General features: G+C 37.5%; 1 protein-coding gene across 1 annotated transcript in view; it reads left to right on the forward strand.

Moving 5' to 3' along the window:
- LOC120625580 (dedicator of cytokinesis protein 3) overlaps nucleotides 1–27778 on the forward strand; it is an 84965-nt gene that overhangs the window by 41214 nt on the left and 15973 nt on the right. Inside the window, exons 5-19 of the mRNA XM_039892639.1 lie at nucleotides 8597–8711; nucleotides 13750–14034; nucleotides 15632–15838; nucleotides 16197–16296; nucleotides 16906–17141; nucleotides 18093–18252; nucleotides 19195–19318; nucleotides 20446–20600; nucleotides 21466–21634; nucleotides 22116–22250; nucleotides 23157–23403; nucleotides 23868–24054; nucleotides 24953–25200; nucleotides 26055–26216; nucleotides 27270–27398. Of these exons, the coding sequence (XP_039748573.1) occupies nucleotides 8597–8711; nucleotides 13750–14034; nucleotides 15632–15838; nucleotides 16197–16296; nucleotides 16906–17141; nucleotides 18093–18252; nucleotides 19195–19318; nucleotides 20446–20600; nucleotides 21466–21634; nucleotides 22116–22250; nucleotides 23157–23403; nucleotides 23868–24054; nucleotides 24953–25200; nucleotides 26055–26216; nucleotides 27270–27398 (2659 nt within the window). The remainder of the gene's footprint in view (nucleotides 1–8596; nucleotides 8712–13749; nucleotides 14035–15631; nucleotides 15839–16196; nucleotides 16297–16905; nucleotides 17142–18092; nucleotides 18253–19194; nucleotides 19319–20445; nucleotides 20601–21465; nucleotides 21635–22115; nucleotides 22251–23156; nucleotides 23404–23867; nucleotides 24055–24952; nucleotides 25201–26054; nucleotides 26217–27269; nucleotides 27399–27778) is intronic.

Genomic DNA, 27778 nt, shown 5'->3' on the forward strand with positions numbered 1-27778 from the left:
AAAATGATAGCGCTATTTAATTTAATCTGTCTTATCTTATCTGACTGTCTGTCATATGAAAATTTTAGTTTTATTAGATTATTTTTTTATTGTACCTTAATTTCTTTATAAAAAGTATTATTATTACCGATGTCTATATACATTTCCAACAGCTTTGATAGTTAATAACTCACCATCATGAAATGAATAAATGAATGAATTGTATTGTCCCATTTAGCAACATTTACTGCTGAGCTTAGGTAGGTCTTTTATAAGGCTTTCCAAACTTCAAGGTCTTCTGCCCTTTTTCTCCGGTGACTCGCCTAGTTAAATGTCGCCCAGTAAAAGGACCAATCCAAAAGTCCATCAGGTCTCAGAGCAATGTGCTCAATCCACTGGCCTCTACACTCTTCTCGTTTTCTGATTTCCATTCAGAATAATAACACGCTGCACTGTCTATTCTTCAAGATAGGTTGGTTACCTATCTTAAATAATAAACGGTGCAGTGAAGTTAAATTTAGTTATTGAATTAGTGATCTTGTATAAGTCTGTTAAGGAGTATTGAGAATTTCAAAATTTTTGCCCTTAGCATGTCTAGATTCCGCGTTTCGAGTGCTTTTATATAAGAAACTAAACAGTTTCTCTTCTCTCGTTATTAAATTTTTCGATTTTGTATAGAGAGGTCTAATAAAATGTACTGAGAATATTCAAATTTGTTGAGCATAAGCAATAGAATGTTAAGTTTACAGGCGTTTGAGTCCCATTTTACTCCCAAGTTCGTTAGGACCACTAACCTGGGGATTCTATTATTACCACTAAACTGTCAGTCCTTCAATGACAATGACAGCTGGAATGTTCATTTTTAAGCGCTATTTGACATACGAGTGTCTCTGGAACTAATAATATAGTGGCCTTAGAAAATTCTATTAATTCCTCGTTTAACTGAGTCACACGTACAAAACGGCGTCAATCCATAATTGGAGACACAAAAAAGGTGATAGCAGCCTGTCCAGCTGTAATGGAGTCAGTGGTTAGGACGGATTCAGTCCACTCGTTGCAACTATCGCATTGCACCGAGTGAACTCAAGTACCAAGTGTGAGATCTTCTACCTTCGTTTAACTATTCAATAGTGTAAAAGTTAACTACGATTTATATGGCATCGAACGAGCGCCACCTAGTAATAATAATGGGAAACCGTACCTACTGGCGCGAGCGAAGGTCTTGGCGATTCTGCTCGCGATTCTCCCGTCTGCGGGTAGACGGACTGTACTCGTATGAAACACAATTGCGAAATTTGAACCCGCGAGTAAATTGCTTCCTGTTAAGCTCTAAGTCACGTGAACTTTAGAATCTGGTTCCTACCATACTTTAAAAAGCTGCACGGAAATGCAGTTACATCTCAAACGCAGCTGTGCGACATCAACCTGTGGAGTTGCATTGGTTAGAAACAGTTCTTGGCACTTTTATTGTAAGCCGTACGACGATGCTTTCTAAAAATATACATCCGACATATAAAAGCACGTGTTGCTTTATACATGTTTAATTGCCAAACGTGTCTTAATCACTCCATATTAATATTGCAAAAAAGTCTACGTCAGGCACCGGTATTACATGGCGAAACTGGTTTGGGTACTTCTTTGCTGCACGCGGGACGAAAAATGCAATTACCTATTAAATTGGTGAAATTTCACATTTTGAAACGCTTATAGACACGGTTTTTTTTTGTACCACTATAACCTAGCCCTTGGCTGCAATCTCACCTGGTGTTAAGTAATGATGCAGTCTAAGTTGTTAGCGGGCTAACCTGTTAGGGTATATGTTAGTTATACTCCCTAATTGGTTTCTACGCGACATCGCACCAGAACACTACATCGCTAAGCGGCACGTCTTTGTCGGTAGGAGGCTTTGGCCGTGGCTAGTTACCAAACTAGCCACGGCCAAAGCCTCCCACTAAGACAAAAATAATGATTTCATTGTAGCTATTTGTGAGTGTGTTCTTGCATTTAGGTACTCTAGTACGAATATGTTGATTGGACAGAGGTATGTTGCGAGTGGCTGCGGTTATACAGAGGTTGATAGTATGCAGATTCTCGCTAATATGAACTTAACGTCCAATTGTAACATTTCCAAAGCCTAGTTACCAAGTCGAATTATAAACCGCAACATTAGTATCTTGACTTCTCGCAATGAGCGCTAATTTGCTCCTGTGATCCCATTTCTGAAAGAATCACAAGGCATACCGATGTCGATAACACAATTTTCACTCAACTCACTTGAATACTACAGTGTTTACTGTTTATTTATACACAACTGTTAAAAAAGAGCGTACCTACCTAAAGTTATCAAGGATTTATTTATTCCACCATAAACACTCATCAAAATTAAAGAATAAAATAAAAATTCTGGCTGTATGGCGCAATTTAAAAATATAAAGTGTGTGCAGTCGTGTTTTTTTAATTATTCTAATTTCTTAATGGATTATATGATGACGTTTTTAACTTGAATTCTTATCAATGTTACATCATAAATCGAATAAATCCAAGTCTATTACGTAGAACGTCCGATTCGGGGCAGCCGAGACATCAAGTAGTGTCGCTTGAAACTGGTTCGGCAACTTTGGTCACCTTTCTGCTGCAACTTGCACGTTAAACTTTATAATATAACCTCTTACGTATTGCAGATAAGTGTTTTAATATGAATAAAGTCATAATCATCATCATATCAAATCATTACAGGCCCACTACAGAGACACCAAGCAGGACCAGGATTGTTGGACTTCACACGCCTTTAACAACATGATGGAGGCATGCATGTTTCCTCACGATGTTTTCCTTCAACTTCAAGTGATAATAATTTGCTTATAGCGCACATATGTTAGAGGTGCGTGACGGAGTTCGAACTTGTATAATGATATCGCCGCAGGTCCAGATTAGCCCGTAAGCAAAATAAGCAATTGGGCAAAAGGGGCATCACTTCTCGAGGCTGTTCAAAAACCCGCGCGATTCAATTGTCTATGGCAATGACCCGACCTGAAATTAAGATTCGTTTTTCATACAGGCCTAAGTAGGACAAATCTGTCCTAATTAGGTCTTAACGTGATGACCTTCTATGATCCTACAATTCAACTTCGCTCATTTGGAACCCGGACAGCCTAATCTGTGGAACTAATGGGGACCTAATTCGAAGTAAATTAGGACCTTCGGGTTAACCCCTTTCAGAATAAAGTAATGAAAATATTGTTTACATTATAACTTACTACAGGATGGAAAAAGAATAGTTTAGGTAGGTATTATGTTTAGCTAGTAAGATTCTGACGTAATCTTCGCAACCCGGGTTGTCCCCACGGTAAAAAAGTCTTTAGAGACATTCATTTTTTATATATTTTAACTGGTGCATTATTGCAGTATTTTGAATAAACTGCACACGGAGTCGCGGCTTAAAAGAGTCATTGCAAAAAGGACATGTAGTACACAAATAATTTATAATTTATTTGCCGTTATCTCAAGACTAGGTAGGTAACTATCGAGTCAAAACATTGCAATTGGCAAGAGTCTACTTGCCTTGTAAAAAGAACTTTTGCGTTGCGAAACGTTGCCAAAGAATTCAGGTTTCACATTATATACCTTTCTTTATAAGTTACGTTTTAAACGCTTGTCCCGTTTAATGTAAAAATGTCTTCGAGAGTTTATCGCTGCCAAGAGAATTTTAACGATCAGGCTTCTATTGTAAGGATTGTATTTCGTTGTCTATACTTTTATGCATATTTGTGTGTTTCTACGTGACTTGATTGAAAGCTAATTCTACAATGGCGGTTACGTGATCGATTATCATCTTATAGTCCAATTTGACATCTAAACTGGTGTATCTCTCTAACATATCATTATTTGAATTTCGGCGCTAGAGTCACAAGGGAGAATTTGACAAGAAAATTTCGTACCAATGCTAAAAAAAAAGACTACCAAGTCCGAATTGATTTAACTCACCTAGGGTTCTTTACAAATGTTTGGTTATTGAGTTAAATAAATTTAATCGACCAGCTCAAAACAAAATTTCTTTTGTTCTGAAACGAAAACGCTTAATAATACTTTACAAGTAGGTTATCTTATGTAATAAGTTTGTAAAGGATTTTTGTTGTTACGTAAATAAAACGATGCTTAAGTAATCTTTTTAGTTATCAAAATTAAGCTTAATTTGCTATACTCCGCGAAAAGTAGGAGAATCTGTGTGGTGTAATTTATAATTTCTTCAATCCTTATACTCCACACCAAACAGATCTTCGGCAATATACTCTCTACGCACGTTTCGCTCCGAAACCGGAGCATCCTCAGGAGATGTTGACTTTACAATGAATAATTGTTAAGTCATCATTTTAGTTCCCTGTTATACCTAAGCAAGTTAAACTTTTATCAAAGCTTTTCGCTTTTCGAAGTTTACAGTTAAAAGATAAGTGACATTAGAAATCAGCAAAGTCCAAATAAAACTATGGCAGATGAATATCGTATGATACAGGTTAATTTTTTAACGAGAAGGTCGATTTTTAATGACAGGGTTGTTTGGCAGCAGGGTTGTTTCGCTCCAATCTCAGTATAGATAGAACAATGATTGTTAAATTGCAAAATGATGTTGGAAAAGAGGAACTGCTGAGTTTCTTGCCGACTTCGTCTCGGTAGAATCTGTGTTCACATGAGAGTCACTACAAACAGACATAATTGACGTTTCAAAAGTGCTTAACATTAGGCCTACATACATGTATTTAAATAAATGGATGTTGAATTTAAATTTATCATTTTATAACTACAGAACCCTGACAATTAAATAAATCTTAAATACAACTTTCGAGGAGAACACTTAAGAATAGCTATAATTGCTCAGGTAAATCCCGCTGCGATGCAAGAGAAATATATTTCTGAATTGGCTAAGGTTTTCGTATGATCTAATAGGTACTATAGTATTGGCTTGCCAGAAGTTCCCCTTTATCGGCAAACCTTACTGCAAGTTTTGTGGTTTGTACGTTCCAGGACAGAATTGCTCAGAAACAAGTAGCGGCGTAGCATTCATAATTACAAACATTGTTATAATAAACTACTATAATTTTCATCTGCCTCGTTGTTTGCGTGGTTAGCGTGTTCAACAACGGATAACGAGGTCCTGGGTTCGAATCCCCGGTCTAGCCAAATTATTAGTTAATGTTAATGTTGATGATGGGCATGTATCAATCTATTATCAGAATGATATACTTACTCTGAAAAGTTCCAAGTGTGTAAATAACCTTTCAAAGTTTTGTGCGTTATTAATTGAAGCAATTAAAATATGATTTTTTTTTTTGACGTGACAACGTCTTATAAATTGGTTTGCCGGGTGACACTTCAAGAAACTGCGTTACGCTCCGCTCACGTTATGCGCTCACAATGAGAGCGACTGAGAGGCACGCGTCCCTTCCACTCGGGCATGGTTAGCCCGCCTAAGAGCGAGAGAGACAGACATAAAAAGTGAAAGGCACGCGTCCCTTTGTAGTAAACGCTGTTTCATTGTACGCAAATGTATTGCAAGTTATTGTATGTATATTTGTATATAAATACGTATGTATGTGTAAAGGTAAAAATAAAATTTTGTTAATATGAAATTCAGTGCGAGATTCTTTGTATAAATTAATGTTTTAAATATAATTCTTTGTATAAATAAATGTTTTAAATTGTTACTATTATTTCATCCTTCTTCCTACTATACGAATGAATATTCACATTAAAATTATTTTACCACTCAAAGTCGTTGTCACGTAAAACTTTCGTTCGTATACCGACTTTACAGGCAACCAATTTTTTATAAATTTTTTTTTGTTAGTACCCATAACACAAGCTAGATGGCGATGTGTGTATTGTCGTAGATTTTTTTTTTTTTTTTTTTAATAAATAAATATACTACGACAATACACACATCGCCATCTAGCCCCAAAGTAAGCGTAGCTTGTGTTATGGGTACTGAGATAGCTGATGAATATTTTTTTATTAATATAATACACATAAATACTTATAATATACAGATAAACACCCAGACACTGAAAAACATTCATGTTCATCACACAAACACTCTCCAGTTGTGGGAATCGAACCCACTGCCCACTGCGCCACTCGGCCGTCACTCGATGTTATTTTAACGTTGAAGTAAGCAATCATGTGCGTGCCTGAGAGTTCTCCGAAGGCGCGAGAAGTCTAACCGTCGGCAGTCACCTAGGTTTGTGGACTACAGTTTAAACCCTTCTCATTCTGCGCGAAGACACATGCCCTGGTAAATGGTTTGATAATGATGATTTAAAATAGGATGTGAATCCCTCAGATCCCAACATAAAACAATCTCACCAACGTAAAAACGTGATCGTAGTCAAGTTTTCACTAAAATAAAGACATTGACGTGTCTTAGTGCAACGTTTTTAGGATTCTGAGAATCCATCTGATTCATATTATAAAATATTCACATCGTGTTGGTACCCATTTGCAAGGCTTCGTTTTTTTTTTACTTGGAATTAAACGTTAATACGTTTTTAAAGTTGAATGTATTCAAATTTATTTTGACTCCAAAATTGCATACGAATTTTTAAATTTGGAAAAACTCAGCGTAATGTTTCTTGGGTCAGATTGTTTTTGCTTGAAATACTTGTAGAAGACAGTCTTCAATTCGTAGTTTCTGATGTAAAGCTCAAAAATGAGTATCTTCTTCCTCTTCTTTTGATTTATGGCTTTTCGTAGCACAATGCAGCACAATGTACTTTGCCAGTGTCAAGAAGCTCACAAATGAGTATAGTAGTAAAGCTTCTTGTGATAGCAAGCTTATTTCGGTCTAGCTAGCTTGTTAAGCATTGCTGTGTTCCAGTCTGTGTATCAGGAGGGCTACCTCATTTGTTCGTCAATGGTTACAATAAAAAAAATTATTAGGTACTATTATAATATATTCAAAATCCATTTTCAGTTTCACCAAATCATAGAGATCTAATAATCACAGTATATACCATAATATTGAATATTCAGGAACCAAACATGCCATGAATAATTTTTATTTTAGTTTTAGGCTATGTTAAGAGTATTGATTGACTATTTTTTTCAAACCGTGACTGCACGTTTCAAATAATTGAGACAAATAACAAAGAGCAAATCTTTCTATCTTTAATCTCTGTTTAGAGATTATAACGTATGGTATGCCCGTCTCAAAAAGTCACATTTTACCTACCTATAAGTCAACGGTTACGCATAAATTTCAATAATATTAGAATCATGTCGTCAAGGCATTATGTTTTTGCATTTTATAAGCATGTAAGCCTTTGCGGCATTGCGGTTTTCCTTTTTGGAACTTGAAATGGGTATTTACTTCTTTGACCTGTCACACGTTTGTTTTGACACGGTTTGGCAATTAAGTAAATTTTTACCCGCGTCGAATATAATTTCGTCATCACGCTAATATTTGCCTAGTCATCGTTTAAAAAATGTATCCAAAGTATGGTTTTTTTATTCCACTAATACTTTAAAACACACATAAATACTTTTAATATACAGTCAGACACTCAGGAATACATATTCATATGAAGTCTGAAGCGGTGATAGCCTAGTGGATAGGAATTCGACTTTACTTACGGAGGGCCGAGTTCGAATCCCAGCACGCACCTCTAACTTTTCTAAGTTGTGTGCGTTTTAAGCAAGTCCATCGACATGAGGCGTAGGTAGTAAGCCTCATTTGCCTAAAATTACACTAGCAACCTCGCCCTTCAGACCGGAATTGTAAGACAGCTGTAACAATGTTGCTTAGCGGTAGAAATAAGCATGGTGTACTACAATAAATCTGTAGCGCGGCTTTGAAGGAGAGTGCACGCTGCAACGTGCAACGTGACAATTATTTCGCAGACAGAATTGGACAGAAATGGCTATTGCTAAGTTATCTAACACTGGTCTGTCACTACACGGCGTCCTGCGGTCAACCAATCACAAGACTGCCACTCGAACACGTGTTTCTTCTAATTGGTCGCAAGCTACATTCAAACTTGAACAGATGTAGTGTAAACGCCTCATTTTGGCCTTATCTTTAGTTGCCTGGAAGACTTCGGTCCGTCGCTTGGAAATATCCCTACATCCCAGTAGCGTAGCGTAGTCCAAAGCAGATCCGGATCCGGAGAGAATACTGCAATCCGGTGCGTTTCCCCATGCCCTTAGCGTGCGAAGCCGATAAAAAAGTGGCAAGTGGATGATGAATAAAGTATGTTACAAAGAATAAAATAAACTTTCATGAACAAACATACTATATTTACATAATCACTACTATAATACCTACCGGTATAAATGTATATACAAGAAATTATTATTATAGGTGAATTTTTTATCCCAGATTAACAAATGTTTCTCACGGGATTTATTGAAAAACCGTAACAAAATCGGGCGAAGAACACGGGCAACATCTAGGACAAGATGTAAGGTACAAATGTGGCAACCTCATAAAAGCTCCCCACATTTGTACCTTTGTAATTTAACTTGCTTTATTGCGAGTTTATCTGTGGTGTTTATTCACTGTGGTCAATAAAAAGTATTGACTCACTCCCAGCCAGATATTACAAACGTTTTATTTTCCTTGTTGCAGAAAGCTCGGCCTAGAACTGGTGCCACGGCGCGGCGCCGAAGCCGTTGACCCGGAGGACACGAGCCTTGTCGACTTGTATAGGGTGCACGCGGAGAGCGCCGAACGAGCCGCAGCAGTAAGGCCTTCAATGCTTTTAACTTTTTTTTTTTAACTAAGTTAAGCTTAGTCTTCCGACCGTCTCTCTTCGGGCTGTAGTTCATGAACCGCAATAGGAAGAAAGATGGAAGATAAAATTTGCAAATACATTTCTGTTGTTGTAATGAATACTTTTGGTAGCTGTTGGTGTATACAAACTGTAAATAAGTAAATGTAAAACTTCTCAAAACTCCGTCTTCGTTGCAAGACTTGTAAATTATTTCCTATTCATCCTATGCATACTCGTGTTCATAGTATTTTAGGTCAGACAGGCCGTCACCTGCTTCGGGAATGGCAACGAAATTAACGCTCACTCAGTGAATCTTAAGTTTTAATTAAAACGTTATAGCACCAATTTTCCATAATCACTACGCTGAGCAGACGGATTGGTGATCGCAGTAGATACAGAATAGTTGCACAGAAGTCGCTGCTGCACGTTCATAGATGCATTATGACTGCAGCTTACGAGTAACTTGGCAGTTTTTTTTCACAAGTCAGCCGTTGTCTGCAGTCTAAGAAGGTAGCGGGCTAACCTGTTAGGGTGTATGCTAGTCATACCCCTGATAGGTTTCTACGTGACATCGCACCGGAACATTAAATCGCTTAGCGGCATGTATTTGTTGGTAGGGATGTAACTAGCCACGGCCAAAGCCTCCCACCAGACCAACTCCAACTGTTGTAAACTCATAAGTTGTACTTATGAATTCAATGTTTGATTTTTGTAGTCTGGTTGCGTACATTGATGTATACAAAGGACTATATCTATAGCTCGTGAAATTTTCGCTTCATAAATGTGTTAAAAGCTGTATTAGTGTGGAGCCTGGTGTTACGTAGTAAATAGTTGCACGAACAGTACCCTTAGTATATGATTTGTTTGCTCGCAATCGAGGAGACCTTTTCGAGTATGTAAATACTTGAACCTCGTAGTGAAATGGATTTTATTTGCACTGGGTTAAAGCACCAATCTGCCTGCAATTCTTTAGAATGGCCTTTTGACAGAATGCTTGCAAAACAAAAATAAGAAGTACAGGAATTGCGACTCTGAAACAAGTGCTATTAGGTCCATTTTACTTTGACGGTACGGAGTTTGAGTTGCGAAAACGAATCAAGCGAGCAAATCGTGTAGGTACTAAGACTCTTGTAGTGTACCGTAAAATGTGCATATGGGTTTACTCCGAGAGGAACGGGGCCTTGAGGCATCGTACATCGCCTTCTATCCCGGGATTTAGTCCGCGGGAAACCTGTTTTGCCGTATTGTTCTTTAAGCTATTTATCACAGCTTTTATTGGAGGTACATACATGCAGTACCTATTTGTATAAGTAGGTAAATAGATGATTTTGTTTTGATTTTAACAAATGTTGATGAATTCGTAATTCATCTTTGCGGCCCGCGTGATGTGATACGTAATGATAAATCTAATATGGCTGATGGGACATATACATTTTATGTATGGGTACTAAAGAAAACAGGTTTTTTTGTGTCAAATGAAATTCCAAATTATCTGGTTCCGAATTTTACATATCACTACATTTACCGTTCATCCATATACTTAGAAATATTTTGAAACGGTTGTTTTTGGTTATCTGGTTTTTAATTTTGACATTGGCCCTCCTTTCTCTTGTCATCTCTTATTGTGGAAAAAAAAACAAGAACTCTCTCCTCCGTTCAAATCGAGCATAGATATAGATGATTAAATTTTAGAAGGTTGTTACTAATATTAAAAGGTTTTATAAAAATCACCATCGATTGCCTTTTACACGACATCGCGCTGGAATGCTAAGGATTGGCAGTGTTCCGGTGCCGTGTAGCCTCAAACACCTCACTAGTTAGACAGGATGATTTTAAAACTAACCCAACCAACGTCTTAGTCATCTTCTTTCATGATTTTAAAACTAACCCAACCAACGTCTTAGTCATCTTATTTCTTATTTTAAAGCTTTTAGATACTGAGGAGAAGGTATTATTGTTCTGCTTTTATCTAATACTAGCGTACCCAGCCCGCTTCGCCGGGCTAGATTTTGCTTTATTTTATTTAAACAATAAACTATATTAAATCATTTATTTCTCTCCGTATTCATTCTCTTCTCGAGCGGGTGAAGATCATTATCTACAACCATGTACACCCAACAATAGAATATCATCATAGTAAATAAAAGCTGTATTTGACAGTTTGACAGTTCAAAAATAGGAGTGCTCCGATCTTCACCAAACTTCAGGTCAATCCGGAGGTTCCCTGAAAGTTTCATTGAAATCGGTCCAGCCGTTTCGAAGCCTATACGGAACATACCCACACACTTTCTCTTTTATATATTTAGATAAGATTCTTGTTATCTTTTGAGAAGTTGTTGAATTAATACCACATCCTCTATTTTTTAATAGTATAATGCGCATACCTCGCAGAACAAACAACCTCGCTATGTTGGGAGTAGTGCTTACACCTTTAACCCACCCTTTGAACAAATTCGTTTCGTCAGCGTGCATATATGTAAATTGTGGGACCACCCTTTGAACCAAATTCATTTCTTTAGTGCGCATACATGCAAATAATAGTGAAACAAGTAGTCTAGTCGACAAGTTGAAAATGGTAATTGGGATAGAGTTTCGGGAATTCGGGAGTCTTTTTTGAAATTTCTTAATTGTTAATAACTTATGAAATATTGGCAAAAGACGAAATTCCATTTTTTTTTATCTTTAATTGTTTATAACTTTCGCAACTTTTATGTGCTTATACACGTTTTTGGCACATTTTTTAGGCGCCATTCCGGATCCAATGAGCTATCGCACATAATTTTAAGAGCAGTATCTCTATTTTGTACCATGCTCAACTCGTCAATCGAATTAGAAATCTGTACTCTTTTATTGAAGTATGTTATGATGAACTGTATGTGTATCTACATATGTAGGTACGAATGGTACGATACAAAGGTCATGAGCACCAGTGTCCATATATATTTATTTAAATAGTAATTTATGTTCTAGTCACGTATCGTGAGTTTTAAATTGTTACAAAAGAGATTTGATAATATGGATGGCCTATAAGTTTCTTCAATACTAGACTCTCAGCACTTTTAGGTAGTAAAATGCAGGTCGTATAGGAGGTCTGCTTGGTCCAGTCTTGGTCAGATTTGCCCGCAGAAAAGGACTACAAGAGTCTTAGTACTTTAAGAACTTCTTTTAAGCTAGTATATAATAGGATTTATTATCACTGATGCTGATGATTTCAATATTTTATGTGTACTTTTTACTCACTTCCTGTGGAAAGTAATTGCACTAGTACACTAATGTACCGTCTGTCTTTAGTTTAGAAATTGTATAACTATGGTCCAAAGTAGCATACATAAACATTTATTATATTAAAATCTGTAGGTCAGTGGTACGACCGATAGCCACTTAAAATTCCCTTTTTATCTTCTGTGCCTTTATGTGAATTGTCTTTCAACCCTCGCATGGTAATATGATATCCGGCAGATGTATGTATTCGCCTAAACAACGGAGGTATTGTAAGATAAATAAAGTAGACTCCAATTTAATTTAATAAAAGCTAGTAGTACCTACCTACTAAATACAAAAGCGTCTGGTTTAAATTATTTTATTTATTTTACAGCTATTGCCAAAAAGATGGAGTTAATTTATTTAATATGTACATATGAAAGTACATTAATTTCGCGAGAATTACAATATCGCGAGGTTTTTAGGGCATAAAGTTTCGAAGTAAAGTTACCAAGCATGAGTAACGAATATATCTAAAGTTTAATTTCTTAAAGAAATAAGCGGACTGCAGAATAGTAGGAAAATAGTAAGTACCTACCTAAGTAGTTCAGAAACGCTACTTTAGCGAAGTACCTATATCTTAAAAGCGCCTAATGACTTAAAAAGGTTTCTTTCACCCGAGTAGACTTTGCTCTTTTTATTCGAGCACTGATTTGATTGGCAATATCCTTTTACATTGACGTGGCAAGTCTCGCTCAGTGATACAGCATTACGCCTTTTGTGGACCTTTTATATAATGCACGGTACAAGAGGTCGTATGTCTTAATGCCACCCGCGATCTGTGTCATGCAGTGCAATAAACGGAACTTTATATTTTTTTTTATTTACAACACTATTTTTTTCTTAGATTAAGATCGTTTATTTTGTAACTATGAGACATGAGTAGTCATGTCATACTATAATAGGTCCATGACCGATGAGGTTAGGTATTATGAGAACTAAGCCTAAATTGCTATACTCCGCGAACAGCAGGAGAATCTGTATGGTGTAATTTATTTATTACTTAAATACCTATGCTCCACACCAAACAGATCCTCGGTAATGTATCCTCTACGCACGTTTCGCTCCGAAACCGGAGCATCCTCAGGAGATGTTGACTTTACAATGAATAATTGTTGAGTATTTATTAAACTTAATTTTCATAATTTATTGTGGATTTCCGCAAAGTAACGCCTGCTTCTATCCAATACGATGAGGTTAGGGTACAGAGGTGCTGGAATAGCGATTCCATACCGAAAAATCCACGTTGACAAATCCTCTATTCGATGGACAGGCGACATCAAGCTAGTTGTAGAAAGCCGCTGGGCACAAGCGGTACAAGACCACCGTGGAGTGCCTAAATAATTACCAAAGTCACTATTCAGCCGTTCAAAAATTTCATACTTTGTGACATTTTCTTGCAGCTCTTGTAATGCGATATAAGCTCAACATTTTTGGTATGTTTCCAGTTACGAAATGTGACAAGAAAAATATGATTAATAGTTGTATCCCGTACCTACCCAATGCAAAATTCAACAAGATCAGTTTAGGTGTCTTTCCGGGATAGAACTAATTTAATTTTGATCCTCTCGGTGCAATTTACCTGCCAAACTTTATCAAGATCAGTGCAGTTGTTGAGCCGAACATAGGAACGAGTAACATACAAATATATTATTGGTATGGATTCTTATATATTAAGATTCTTATAGATAGTTCAACTAGTGGACTAATAAAACAAATTTCTTAACTAAGTTTTCTTTTCTTCCAGTGGCGTGGGACTTTGCGCCGAGCATGTGGCTCGGGCAGCAGTTTCAACTCAGGAACTCTGACAAACAGTTCCAATATTACTACACCACCGGTCCAGTCCCACTACCTCATGTGCAGTATGCGGGACTTTGGTCATACCGCTGGTGGGGACGAAGCAGAACTGTTGTTATGGCTCCACGATGCGAGGCGAGCGCAACCTTTGTCCGAGAGGTTCAGAGTGCGGATAGCGAGAGATGGGTTTTCGAACTACGTGGATAGATTGCACGCTAATAGCACTCTTTTTGCGGTAAGTATTGACCAAAACAAGTGGTTATAGTTCACGAAACCTTTGTCCGAGAGGTTCAGAGTGCGGATAGCGAGAGATGGATTTTCGAACTACGTGGATAGATAGCAATCTTTTTGCGGTAAGCATTAACCAAAACAAGTGGTTGTAGCTCACAGGACCACTCACATTGCATCATGTGAAGTATGCTTTGGCCTTACCGCTAGTGTTGACGTGGCAGAACTGTTGTAAGAAACATGCAACCTTTTTCTTCGGATCTCTGGGGTTAATCCCCAAAATGCGGAAAACAAGAGATGGGTTTCCTAGGTACGTGGATAGATTGCACGCCAATAGCACGCTTTTGCGGTAAGTAGTACCCAACATCGATTTGGTTATAGGACAAACAGTTCACAGGACCACTTACACTACATCATGTGCAGTATGCATTGGTCTTACCCGTGCACGGCTAGCATGGGCAGGAGACAATTAAATCCCCGAGGAAAGGATAAAAATATATCTTCTCCCGCAGCTTTATCAACTCTCGGAATACTTACTCTTTCTCGCACTAGTGGAAATAATATCCAAATAACATATGTGTAATAATAAACGGGCGTAAACCTCTCCTATTCCATGTTCCCGTGCTTTAGCAGGTGGACACGTTATTCATATCCCCTGTCAGGGGATATAGTCGGGAGATATAATTTTTGTCTCCTGCTCAAAAGATGAAGCGGGACTGTTGATTTGGGGTCATGACGTTAAGAAGAAGTTGACATGGAGTTAGGTGGTTAAATTCATTTTGCCTGTTTTAACATCAAATTCCACGTTTGCATTGTGGGATCTGGGAGAGGCAAAACAAGTCCTGAAGACTTGTTTTGCCTCTCCCAGATCCCACAATGTGCGATTTTACGTAGGTAGGTATGTCTTGTATATGTACCTACCCACTTGGAGATGCAGCTCGATCGGTTGAAAATAAGTCATTTTCTTTAAAATTGTTCCGGTAGAAGCCATGGATGCTTTGAGTAATGTACTTATGTAAAGCAATGGAGGAATTTTCAGAATGCAAATGTATTAAAATTGCAAAAGTAATTTGTAGAAGCCAACATCAGAATTTGCTTGCAACATTGCATTACTAACAATAGGTTACCACGTTGTGGTTAGTATCGGTACGTATCTACTTATCCTACCTACTACGCAATGTTAATCATAATAAAATTAACTTAATGGAAGAATTGTATAGTACATTTTAGTATGAAACTTATACATAAATTCATTTATCACCTCATTAAATTATATTGTACTTGCTGTTGCCCGCGTTTATTACGGTTCTTTACTAATCCCGTGGGAAATGTTTGGTTTCCTAAAAACATATGATACTCTCCATCCGTTTAACTAACTCTATTCCTAAAAACATGTTGATTGGTTGCGCAGTTTAGGCGTGAAGGAAGGATAAACACACTTTCGCAATTATCGTCAAGGCAGATTCAGGATTATGATTCTATAAATTATCCTTCCTGTCATGAAAATAGAAATTAACTGCGCTAAATATGTCTACTAAATATTTTTATTTCGTTCAAAAGTTATGATCAAAACTTAGAAAATGCTGTAACTCTTATATTCACAGGACTTATCAAGTACGGATCTCTCTCGCGAGCTATGGCTAGTCGCGTGGGTTATAAGAGTGGGGAGGTGGGCGGGTGCAGGTGGAAGTGGGACGGGGGAGAGGCGAGGGCCCGTTGCGAGGAGGCCCCTTGGCGCCGGTGTATTACCACTTGCTGACTTCCTAAGACAACCCGAGCCTCAAACTATTGAAAAGGAGTATACATTCAAGGTAAAATAAGCTTTATTCCTGTGTGGGAATGGTATTAATTACATTTGGGGAGAAGAACCATCAGGCCGATTCACAATTTTTCTCCAAATTTAGCTAGTTACTGTGGAAAGATACCATCAAATAACGCCCAAAGCATTATTAACTATAGGTACATTATCAAATTGTACCTGCAACCGAGCAGAAAGTTTCAGAATGCTTATGCTATGGTTTAACAGATTATTTGGTGGCTGATTTTTATAGTTGCCAACTAAACTTGGTGTCAACTGAGATTGTGAATCTGCCCGCAGTACTCAAGTGTCTTAATGATTCAGCTGTTATAAAGCCTGCTTGGATAGTTAATTAATTAATGCGTTTTCAGGTGTATCAATGTGAAGAAAAGGATTTCCATCAGTTGCATGATATGTTGATACGGAAACAAACAAACAAGTGCAATATTTTACCTGGACAACCGAATTATGGTAAGAAACTATAAATAAGTAATCTAATAAAGCTATAATTAGAGATCCGAAAATATATAATATACCTAATAGTTTGTGTAGGAAAGTGTAAAAGAAATAGTGTCAATTAAAGCTCTATATTGTTTAATTTTCGTGATTATTGGGTACTGTACTCGTTGGTCTTTAGTTCATGTTTAACCACGGATTACGAGGTCCCGTGTTCGAATCCCGGATCAGGCCCAAAATTGTTATGTATCGTGTTTTTACTGTCAAACAATTTTCAGTACCAGTCTGGGGTTAGGAAAATGGCAGTGTCAATCCCCGTGCTTCTCGGTTATTATCACTAACTTGTGACAACAGTTGTTAAAGCCCACCAACCCGCATTGGAGCAGCATGGTGGGTCAATGCTGTAAAATCGTCTCTCCTGTGAGTGGTTTCCTTTGCAGCAATACGCACGAGGTAGAAGTTCCGTTAGGTTGATTGCATGAGAGACATCGATGAGTTCTTATGACGTCGCGAAACCTCTCAATATTTTCTGGTGGGTTGGCACTGTAGTGTTTAAGAGGTTTAAAAAAAACCTCAATAATCCTTAGACTCATTGTTTTACTATTGCCATTTATTTTGCTTCAGGTATAGTCGTAGCGCTCAGACTTCTAACTAACACTGGCAGCATCTCAGAAGCAGTTGCATCTGGGGCGACGGTGACAGCAAAACGGGGTTTCCCCGACGTCATAATGCCGGGCGATGTGCGCAATGACCTCTACCTTACTTTAGAAAGAGCTGAGTTCGAGAGGGGTGGTAAAAGTACGGCAAAGAATGTGTTGGCGACTGTAAGTGTGCACGACAGCACTGGACAAGTTATTAATGTGAGTATTACAAGGTATTATTATGTCATGAGAAAACGCTGATGGTTTGTGAAACATAGACGATACTGGTTTTACTATGTTAATTCTTGTTATATATTGCACGATAAAAGCATATAGTATAATTTATATTGTGTTGTGTAGCTCAAACGTCAAACCATCCTTATTGCCAGACTTCATATACCTTTGAAAACATTATGGAGAACCCTCTGGCACCGATACCGAACCGATAAAGGAAGTGATATTTGATTGCCTAAAATGCGAAGAACCTAAATGAATGACCGGTATAAAAAAAACGGAACTAAATCATCTGGACCCGAACCAGTGTCTCCTGGTTTCTTGAAAAAAAAAAAAAAGAGGGGGGGGAGTAAAAGGCTGGCATTTTTTCATTGCCTGAAAGCACGGAACACGGAAAACGGAGTTTTCTAGCAATAAAGGCTCGATCGATATTGCCCCCACAACCCCTTGCATACGAAATTTCATGCCAATCGTTGGAGCCATTTTTGATATTAATATTATATACAACGTGTAAATAAATATCGAAATAATACTTCATTGGCTTCAGAGGTAAATTATGTACTGTCTCTGAGACTTATATGTGAAACCAAAAACCTAAAAGTTTTAAAGTAAACCACTGCCATAGTTTTAACTAAAAAAAAAAAAAATAATGTGACTCCAGCCACCCTATTATTTACGCGACTCGTATGTCGTCTATGTACGTGTTGGTCTTTCATCTTCAATAGGATTGTCATAAGTAAACATTTAAAATGTTTAAATGTTTAATTATGACAATCCTAATACTTATGCATCGATCAACATTATTTTGTAATTCGGTAACACGTTGTATATAACTACATATATCCAAGAATTGCTCGTTTAAGATAGATTTATCCGAATAGTTAAAGGTGATCTAACTCATGCTCACTTATAATTTGGCGCATTCTTGATTTTCAGGAATGTGTTTGGGGAGCCAGCGGTATTGGATCGACGTCATACGAGTCGCTAGTGCTTTACCACAACAACAGTCCCGCCTGGGGTGAACAACTGCGACTCACCGTGCCGTTGGAAACATTTACGCACGCTCACGTCCGTATAGAATTCCGACATTGCTCCAGTAAGTACCATTGAATACCCTACATAACTATTCCTTTAAATCAAAACCATTCAAATCAAGTTATGATTCTATTGAATCCCCCATCAAAAGAAGAGTATTTTCTTGCAAATAATGTTACCCTTTCTATCTAAGACTCTTTGGCTTCAAATGGCACACAATAAGTGATTGACTATGAATGTGGCTTATGAATTTTTTTTTTTATCAAGTTCTGAAAACAATATTAGTAAGTATGTTTCAGTGGTAGATCCTTTTGTGACAGAGCTCGTCCGGGGAAGTACTATAGCCATTCTTATTTCTGCCGCTAAGCAGCATTGTTGCAATGCTGGTGTAATAACAGTCACATGAGGGTTAACATCGGTACATGGCATAAAATGTGAAAATTCCCCTCTAATATGAGTTATATAAAATAATTTGGGTATGCAGTGCTTTTGTGCCTGTATGAAATGCACGCCACTGCGTACATGCTGCTATCGATGGTCTTCCACTAACCATCAGTGGGCCATCTGCTTGGTCATTCAACTATTACTATGAAAAAAAAAAACAACATCGACATATGCTCCAGAAATGCAGCAAATATATATATTGTATCTTCATTTGAAACAGTTGCGAATAGAACATCTCTGTTCCACATTGTACATAATAACTTTCTTCAGGTTTTTAATACGAAAAAACTATTTGTTTTGTCTGGTGGGAGGCTTCGGTCGTGGCTAGTTACCCTACCGACAAAGAGATGTCGCAAAGCGATTAAGTGTTCCAGTGCGATGTTGTGTAGAAACCGTTTAGGGTATGACTATCGTACTCCCTAGAAGGTTAGCCCGCTACCATCTTAGACTGCATCATAACTTACCACCAGGTGAGATTGCAGTCAAGGGCTGACTTGTAGTGGAATAAAAAAGTAACTTGACGGTTTGAGATCTCCAAATGCAACGATTTTGGTTACAGCTCGAGACAAGAACGAGAGAAAGCTTTTTGGTTTTGCGTTCGCAAGGCTCATGGAACCAAGTGGCGCGACTTTGAGGGACGGTGCACACGATTTATACGTTTACAAATGCGATGATCCATCTAAGTAAGTACTTTTCATTTTAATCTATTACGATCACTGACCTCTACTATTTACCATTTTATTTTTGCCATACCATACCATTTTACAAGCTGGAGGCAGTGTGAGATTTTAAATCCACTGTTACTTTTTCAATTAAAAGAGAGCCAACTAGTGACAAGCCTTTTTCCAGTGTTGTTAGTATTTAGAAGCCGGTTAGGCAGTGGGCTGCGACCCTGCTTTCTGCGACCAAGGTCGTGGGCTCGATTCCCACAACAAGAAAAATGTTTGTGTGATCAACATTAATGTTTTTCAGTGTCTGGGCGTTTATCTGTTTATTATATGTATTTATGTGTATATAAATACATAAAAAAAAAACACGAGCTACGCTTACTTTGGGGCTAAATGGCGATGTGCGATTATTTATTGTATGTAGGCGCTGCTCTTTCGATACCTTTAAATCATAGATAACTTTTAAAAGATCAAATAATCAATAAATCTCACACATAGCATCTTTATATGACATTATGTTGTTGTCTCAAATTGATTGACGCCATTTTGGCACTGTTAGTTTGACACTGAAAAACAAGTGTCTAAGGAACTAAAAAAGGAATGATTAGAAACACTATTGTTCGCTCCAGAGACAGTCGTATGCCACTTTTAGCGCTTCAAATAGAGACAAAATTAAAACATCATTATCATTTGTAGAACAACCTGTGTTATTCCCAAAGATTTTGTAGTCTCTTTTATTAACCAGGACTATCAATTATAAAATGCGTATTTCAAATTTTTTCTGCCATATTAGCATAGTTAAGCCGAAATTAGGTAACGAAAAAATAAACGGACACGCTCATACTTTTATAATATTAGCATGTTGAAATAAGTTTTAAGGTTCAACCCGTTACGCAGTTTAAACTGTGTGTAAATTTAAATTGTTAAAGTTTATAGACCCAAAAAACTTTATATGTTTTAAATTGTCAAAATCTCTACTGATGAGCTGATTTAATCTTTAGTTTAAATTATCTTGAGTTAATATGGATCAATTTCATGTTCCATTTTGCTAATAAATATTGTAAGGCGCTGCATTTAATTTTGTTAATTATGAAAAATACTAACGTATCTCTTTCACAAGATTTCATTTTGTGTTGTTCCAGATTATTATCAGCTAGTTATTTAGCTCTACCTGCATGTGCCAGCGATACGGGTCGGTCTCCCACGACAAATGGCATACTGGCGACATTCCAAAGAAGCACCAAAGAAAATTGTATTATTAGTACTTTGCTATGTTCCACTAAGCTTACTCAAAACGGTGAGTCATCTTTTTAATATTTCTTGTGCCGCAGAGCTTCATTTTGATTTCGTCAGATAATATAATATAATATAAGGATGGACGTTGGGATCCCAAGGTGCTGGAATGGCAGCCCCGAACTGGTAAGCGCAGCGTTGGTTGACCCCCAACGAAGTGGACAGACGACATTAAGCGCGTGGCAGGTAGTCGCTGGATCCATCGCACCATAATAACCCCATATAAAGAGGGGCGGATGGATTAGGAAGGCGGATGGATGAGTACCGTGAATGGTACCGGTTTTTAGGATGATCTATGTTCGTCAGGCTGAAATGATGACGATCATCACTCATAAAGTCTCAGCTCCATAATTCCGCGGAAGACTAAAGACCTTTCCTTTTTTTATTCCTCTACAAGTTAGCCCTGGACTGCTATCTCACCTTGTGGTAAGCGATAATAAGTCTAAGACAACAGTCACGTAACAGGTTAGCCCGCTACCAAGCGGGCTAACCTGTTACGTGTACGGCGGTTTATGTTAAACACGTATCCCTAATAGCTTTCTAAGCGAGATCGTATCGGAACGTCTTTGTTCGTAGGGTGGTAACTAGCCACTGCCCGAAGCCTCCCAACAGGCCAGACAAAAAATGTAGTAATTTAAAATTCCCAAATTTCCTCCTCTGGGAATCAAATTCAGGACCCCCATTTATAAGAACACAGCGCTCACCAACATGAGCAACGTGGAAACAATATTCTTTTTGAGTTATATTCATTTCGTTCAATACAATAATTAACGAAATTCACTTAAAATGCTAAATTTGTAATCTATTGCCTATTTTATTTTATGTAATAATAATAATAAAGATTTGATTCTTAAATATAACATTTACAGAGGACCTATTAGCACTATTGCAATGGCGTGCTCGCCCAGAGAAAGTGCAAGAAACATTATTACGAGTATTGAGGCTAGGAGACGGGCTGAGTTGCGAAGAACTTATCAAGTTTCTACGCGACGTGTTGGATGCCCTATTCGCTTTGTTTTCTACTGAAGATGGAAACAGGTGCGGTATTATATCCAATAATAATTAATTCAATTATTAGGATTACTTGGGACGCGTGAATAAATATTCTCAAGCACGCTAGCAATGCAAACCTGTTGAAAATAATTAATTAAAAAGAGTCGTAAAAATTATTCTTATGATTTCAAGAATATTAGCATACCTGGTAACATAACTATACTACAGCCAAACTCGATGTAGAATTTATGTAAACAAACCAAAAATCACCGAAAACCAAGTAGGGTTGTCAAAATTTCAATAATCAAAAATCGTAATTTTATCTTCATTTCAAAGTTAAACATTAAAATTTTAGTTTAATACACTTTTCTGAGAGCTAACTTAACCGCCCAGTGTGCGATAAGTAGGTAAAATATAGTATGTAACATTATGAAACTTATTTCATTTAATGAAGTGAGAACTTTCTACTACTTCCGCAAAGAACGCCTCACTTCTACAGAATGAATTTTATCTATTTTTTTTACAGTACTCCACATTCCGGAACGGTGTTTCTGGTCTTAGTGTCAATATGCAGTTTGTTGGACGAAACACGGTTTCAGCACTTTCGACCAGTTTTAGACGTTTATATTGAAGAACATTTCTCAGCTGCTCTGGTATATAAGTACGTATAAATTTGACTAGCTGAATGCCTAGTGTGAGATTTTCTACCTACGTCTACCTATTCGATCGGGTGAACGTTAAGTATGATTAGTACGTAATCGAATAAGCGCCATCTAGTTTAAGTACTGGGAATCTGTATTGTCACTAGATGGCGCTCTTTCGTGTCCGTATCCTGTATGAGGTGCACTGGTTAAGCGAAACAATGGTAACAAATAAAGACGTTATGCATTGTAACTATAAATATGGAATATGAATTAAATCTTCTACAATTATTTAACGATCGTGTGAAAGTTAAGTACGATTAGTACGTAATCGAATAAGCGCCATCTAGTTTAAGTACTGGGAATCTGTATTGACACTAAATGGCGCTCTTTCGTGTCCGTATCCTGTATGAGGTGCACTGGTTAAGCGAAACAATGGTAACAAATAAAGACGTTATGCATTGTAACTATAAATATGGAATATGGATAAAAGCTTCTAAAATGTAACGACGTTATGTTAACTCCCTTTTTTATATTATTCTTTATATTTTTATATTATTTATTCTATTAGATATGTGATTTATTCTAACAGATGCTTATGCTATTATGCAGTCTTAAGATGTTAGCGGGCTAACCTGTAACCCCTCACAGGTTAGGGGTATAGTAGTTACATTTAACTCATTTCTCTAATTGGTTTCTACGCGGTATCGTTTAAAAACCCTAATTTCCTAAGCGTCAAGTCTTTGCCCGTATTGTGGTAAACAGCCTCCGAAAACATCAGACCAAAAATCTGAAATTAAAAATTCCCAATTTTTTGATCTAACCTGAGACATCCTATTTATCCCCACCCAGATCACACCACTGCAACAGGAAGGTTGACGAAAGTTTGGCAAGATATCAATTACGTGTTTTATTTGCATTCGCAGGGGCTTGCTATCCTCAGTGCAACATTGCGCAGAATGGGCAGCGGGTGCGGAAGGTCAAGAGCCAATTCGGAAGTGCCTGCGCTCTTTGGGCGCAGTATTCCGCCTAGCAGTCCGTTCTCGATGCTTGTTTGCCCGAGCCACTGGTGGCCAGTATGAAGATAGCTTTCGGAGAGATGTCAGAGCAGCTCTGCATGCCTTGAAAGCGTTAGCTCAACATCCCCATAGAGAACATCTCGCTCCTGCCCAAGTAAGTTTACTTCTCTATCTCATCTCCAGCGTGGCGTTCATTGGACTTGAAAAAAAAACTAATAAGTTTTTATTAAAATAAATTCTTAAATGGCTCATAAAACACAAAACTAAAGGGCACGTAAAGAAAGCTAACTGCCCAAATGCGCATAGCATATTGGATAGATAAAAGATTAAAAAATATATATATATTGAATTTGCTGGGCAAAAGGATTCTGGCGTAATGAATTCGTAGTACAAAATATTACAAGTCAAAAGATGCAGTGGCGTTGTTGCATCTGGACTTTGGGGAAACTCAAAAAATTTACTTAAGGAATTAAAAAATTGTTGATTTTTTTTATGTTGTGTATAAATAAATTTTATTCCTCAGATGACATTTCCGATAGTTGGAAAATCGGCCTCAGATAATGGGCGGTTATCCCATTATCTTTCTCATACCAAAAAAATATCTTAATAATATTTCAGGTGGCCCTAATGACCTCATGGGCCAGCGTAGCCAAGGAAGTGGCTGCAGCGCTGGGACCCGTTGAAGCTGGTCGTATAACTGCGGCTATGTTAGATGCACCTGCAGCCAATGCCCCTCCGGCACTGGCCAAGGCAAGACTGCAAGCTGCCCAGGATATACTGGACGGACCTCTTGGTCAAGACCCTGGTATGGTTTTAGCTAATAAATAAATAACCTATATTTACCATAATTGTGATAACTTCAGATTTTACCTTGGCAAATATATAAATTCGTAGAAAATAACGTAGTTGTTTAAATCAAAAAAGGCTAAATACTAAATCTGTGTCAAAGAGACATACATAATATACAATTGTACAACTTAAACGTCTTCTCTCATTATTTCAGCTAACACGCATACAAACATTCTCCTATTATACATACGCAGCGCACAATCTTAATTAAATTATGTGCAATACTAATAACCTTGGCAAAGTGCATACGTATTTTCCTTTAAACTATCCACAACCTTCAAGCTGAAATCAACCTTATTATAATAAGCAATAGTCAAGTAGTTTTTTTTCTCTCTCTAGAACTTTAAGCCACCATTCGGATACAATATACAAATCTTGTCCTTTACGACATCTTTAAGTCGCATTGAACGATAATTCCCAGTAGACTGTAGCAAGAAAAACAAAATACAATTTAATAAGCTTCTGAGTACGGTAATGTGGACTGGATATTTAGGTTATGGGATAAGATGACTACATCTGCCATTAATATATCTCATAAACAACATGCAAACTGGGACTATAGTTCGGCCGCTTAAACAATGCGATCATGGCTTATATCAGTTGGTCGTATAAAACAATAGTAAACAGTTGAATTAATCTTTGTAGAAGCACAATATGATAAGCGCATAATTATAAAATGGTTCCCAAGGTGATATAATGATAAAAAACATTCGTTAGTCAGTTAATTCAAATTCTACGCAAATTCGAAGTTACATCATCCATTCGATCACGACCTAAAAATAACACATACTTTTGAGGGCAAAAAAATATGTAATCCAATATTTGCTTGACAAAACACTGAATTTTAATTATAGAAGCGCGAAACATCGTCCTGACAACAGCGTGCCACCATTTGCGAGTGCACCTCGCACGTAGAGACGAACTGTCCCAATGCGCAGACATGCTCGGCGAATTAGTGACATTACTGTGGAAGAAGGAAGATCCTGACCAGCCAGTGGATGACGATGAACTGGATCCGGACGTCGATGTTTTGTGTTTGAACACGTTAGATGTGTTGGTTGAGGTTGTTTTACATCTGATCGGAGGGAATTCGCCTGTGCTGGTGAGTGTTTTATACATTACTAACTTGCTGAATCTATTGTATCTTTGACAATCACTTTGGTGTCAAAATTACGACTTGTTTATGCTCCTCGCACTGTTCTGTAAAGGACAATATTAGTTAGACAAAACCAAAAGTTAGACTGACTTTATTTGACATTTATTTTGTGTACTTATATTATTATACTCATACATTACAAATAGTTAGACATATTGTTATTGAATATGTCTAAAACTAAAACGACAAGCCATAGACATATTGAGCCGACCTCACATACCCAAAAGGGCAGGAAGAAGAATATACTCGTTAATAATACTCCTGCATTAATTAAAAGCGTTACAGTAGAACTTGACAATTAAAAGACCTAATTTAGAAGCCCATATCAGTGCTCTGTTATACTGACCTCCGTTAGCGCTAAAGATTTCATTGGGATCCGAACAATATCCGAAAAGAAGGACATGATTAAATGAAGTAACGTCTTTCTGGATGTCCTTGGTTTCAGGTTCAAATAATTGGACGTTACCCATCATATTGTAACATATTGTATATTTGGTATTTCTTCAAGGCAAGAGGGAATTGGCGTTTTCTAGTCAATTGAAATTAACCCTAGCAGTAATCAATGATATTCTACGAGCACAAAATCGTCTTTTAGGCACAAAATAAGTGCTTGCCCAGAGATTGCCTTCTTGACCCAGAGAGCGCCATTGACATCAGAAGGTGCATTTCACGTTTTGTTTTCATCACGCACCGTCCAAGGCTTGCGGACCTTTAAAAGTGTTATTAACCCAATACAAACGAAATTATCTTTAAAGTGTATAATATTGAGCATACTGTAAAGGTTTTTATTTTATTTCTAGGGTTCAATGGTAGCTGGTCTTCTTGGAGTAATGGAACTCTTAAAGCCCGCACACTACCAGCGTCTCTGGAGTCACCTGGCGCCGCATCCACACGATCGGAAGCCCTTGAAAGACTTCCTGATGCGAGCTTTCCTTGTTTTCAGACATTTGATAGAACAAGATGTAAGTATATGATAGACTTAGTAAAAATAATAATATCTTCTTAATTCATTCCCGCGTTGCTTGTTTTTGATTGTGACTAGCCGCAGCTACAGCATCATACAAAATGGTTAAACTATCATCAACTTTTTCATCATCATCATTATTATTATCTCGATTGCCGTCCGACTGCTTAACAAGATTTTTTTTTAAATTGGGAATTCTAAATTCTTCATTTTTATATCTGTCCTGCGGTATCCGTCCCTGCAGCTCTCTTGATGTCATCTGTCCACCTAGTCGGGGTTGGCCCAACCGTGAGATAGATAACCTAGCCCCTCCATCGTCCTTGTCCAGCGTCTCTAGTTGATTAAAGATATAGATTAGCTTCAGTAACACCAAATATATCAAATATATCTTTGAAAAGTGCGCGTTACGCACCTGTCGAACAAACGTGGTCGCTAAGAACGCTCAGAGTCACACAGATGGTGATGGAGGTATCTATGCTCGGAGTATATCTACGTGATCAAATCAGTAATGAGGAGATCCATAGAAGAACCAGAGTTACCGACATGGAACAACGAGTCGCTGAAGTGGTAATAGGCACTTAGCTCGAGTAACTTGGAGTCCCAAGGTGCTGGAATGGTGACCTAGCACTGGTAAACGTTGCGTTGGTATATGGAAGGCGGAAATACTACATCAATCGAGCGTCACGGTCTTGTCGTCACGGTCACGGGTTGGTCGTCACGGTGGACACAAGCGGCACAAGACTGTGGGATATGTATCTACGAGAGTCCTATGTCCAGCAATCCACTGCTTGAAGATGATGATATCAAAAATATGGAAAACAACATTAATCTTGCACATTTAGTCTGTGTCTATAAATACAGTTTAGTGTTATTGGGTTACTTTATCTTCAATTTATATGCATTAATAGAACATTATGTATACGGTTTTAAAGATTACGTGAACCAGTTCTTAATACTAGTTTTAAAAGTGTTTATTTGTAAACTGAAACATCAACTTATTATTGTATGCTTTTCTATTTTTGTGAAAATAATATTAATTTCGTTTTGTCAGGTATTTCCTTCAGATTGGATGGTATTAAGAGTTCAGAGTTGCAAAGTACTATTGTCGGCATTACAAGACTTAGCGAAGCCGTTATTGGAAAGGTTCCTAGGTGATGAACCACCGCAGTTCGATTCTCAGGTAAGTGTGAAATTTCAGTGTGAATTGATACATTTATCGAGCATTCAGAAGTTAATATCTTTATAAAGTATTCTTTATAACCATAAAATTATAAAGAAAATGTCAGCATTTTTAAGGTTCATACGAACCCAGTCCCATCCTCACGTAGATAAATTAGTTTTACAACTGATATTTTATATTATATTGACGGCCGATTGGCGCAGTATGGAATTTCTAAGTCCAAGGTTCGATTCCCACAACTGATAAATGTCATAACACAAAATGAAAGTTTTTCAGTGTCGGGGTTCTGTATATTCTAAGTATTTATGTATATTTTCCATAAAAATATTCATTAGTCATCTTAGTACCAATAACACAAGCTACGCTTACTTTGGGGCTAA

The sequence above is a fragment of the Pararge aegeria genome, chromosome 8, assembly GCF_905163445.1.
Source record: "Pararge aegeria chromosome 8, ilParAegt1.1, whole genome shotgun sequence".
NCBI lineage: Eukaryota > Metazoa > Arthropoda > Insecta > Lepidoptera > Nymphalidae > Pararge > Pararge aegeria.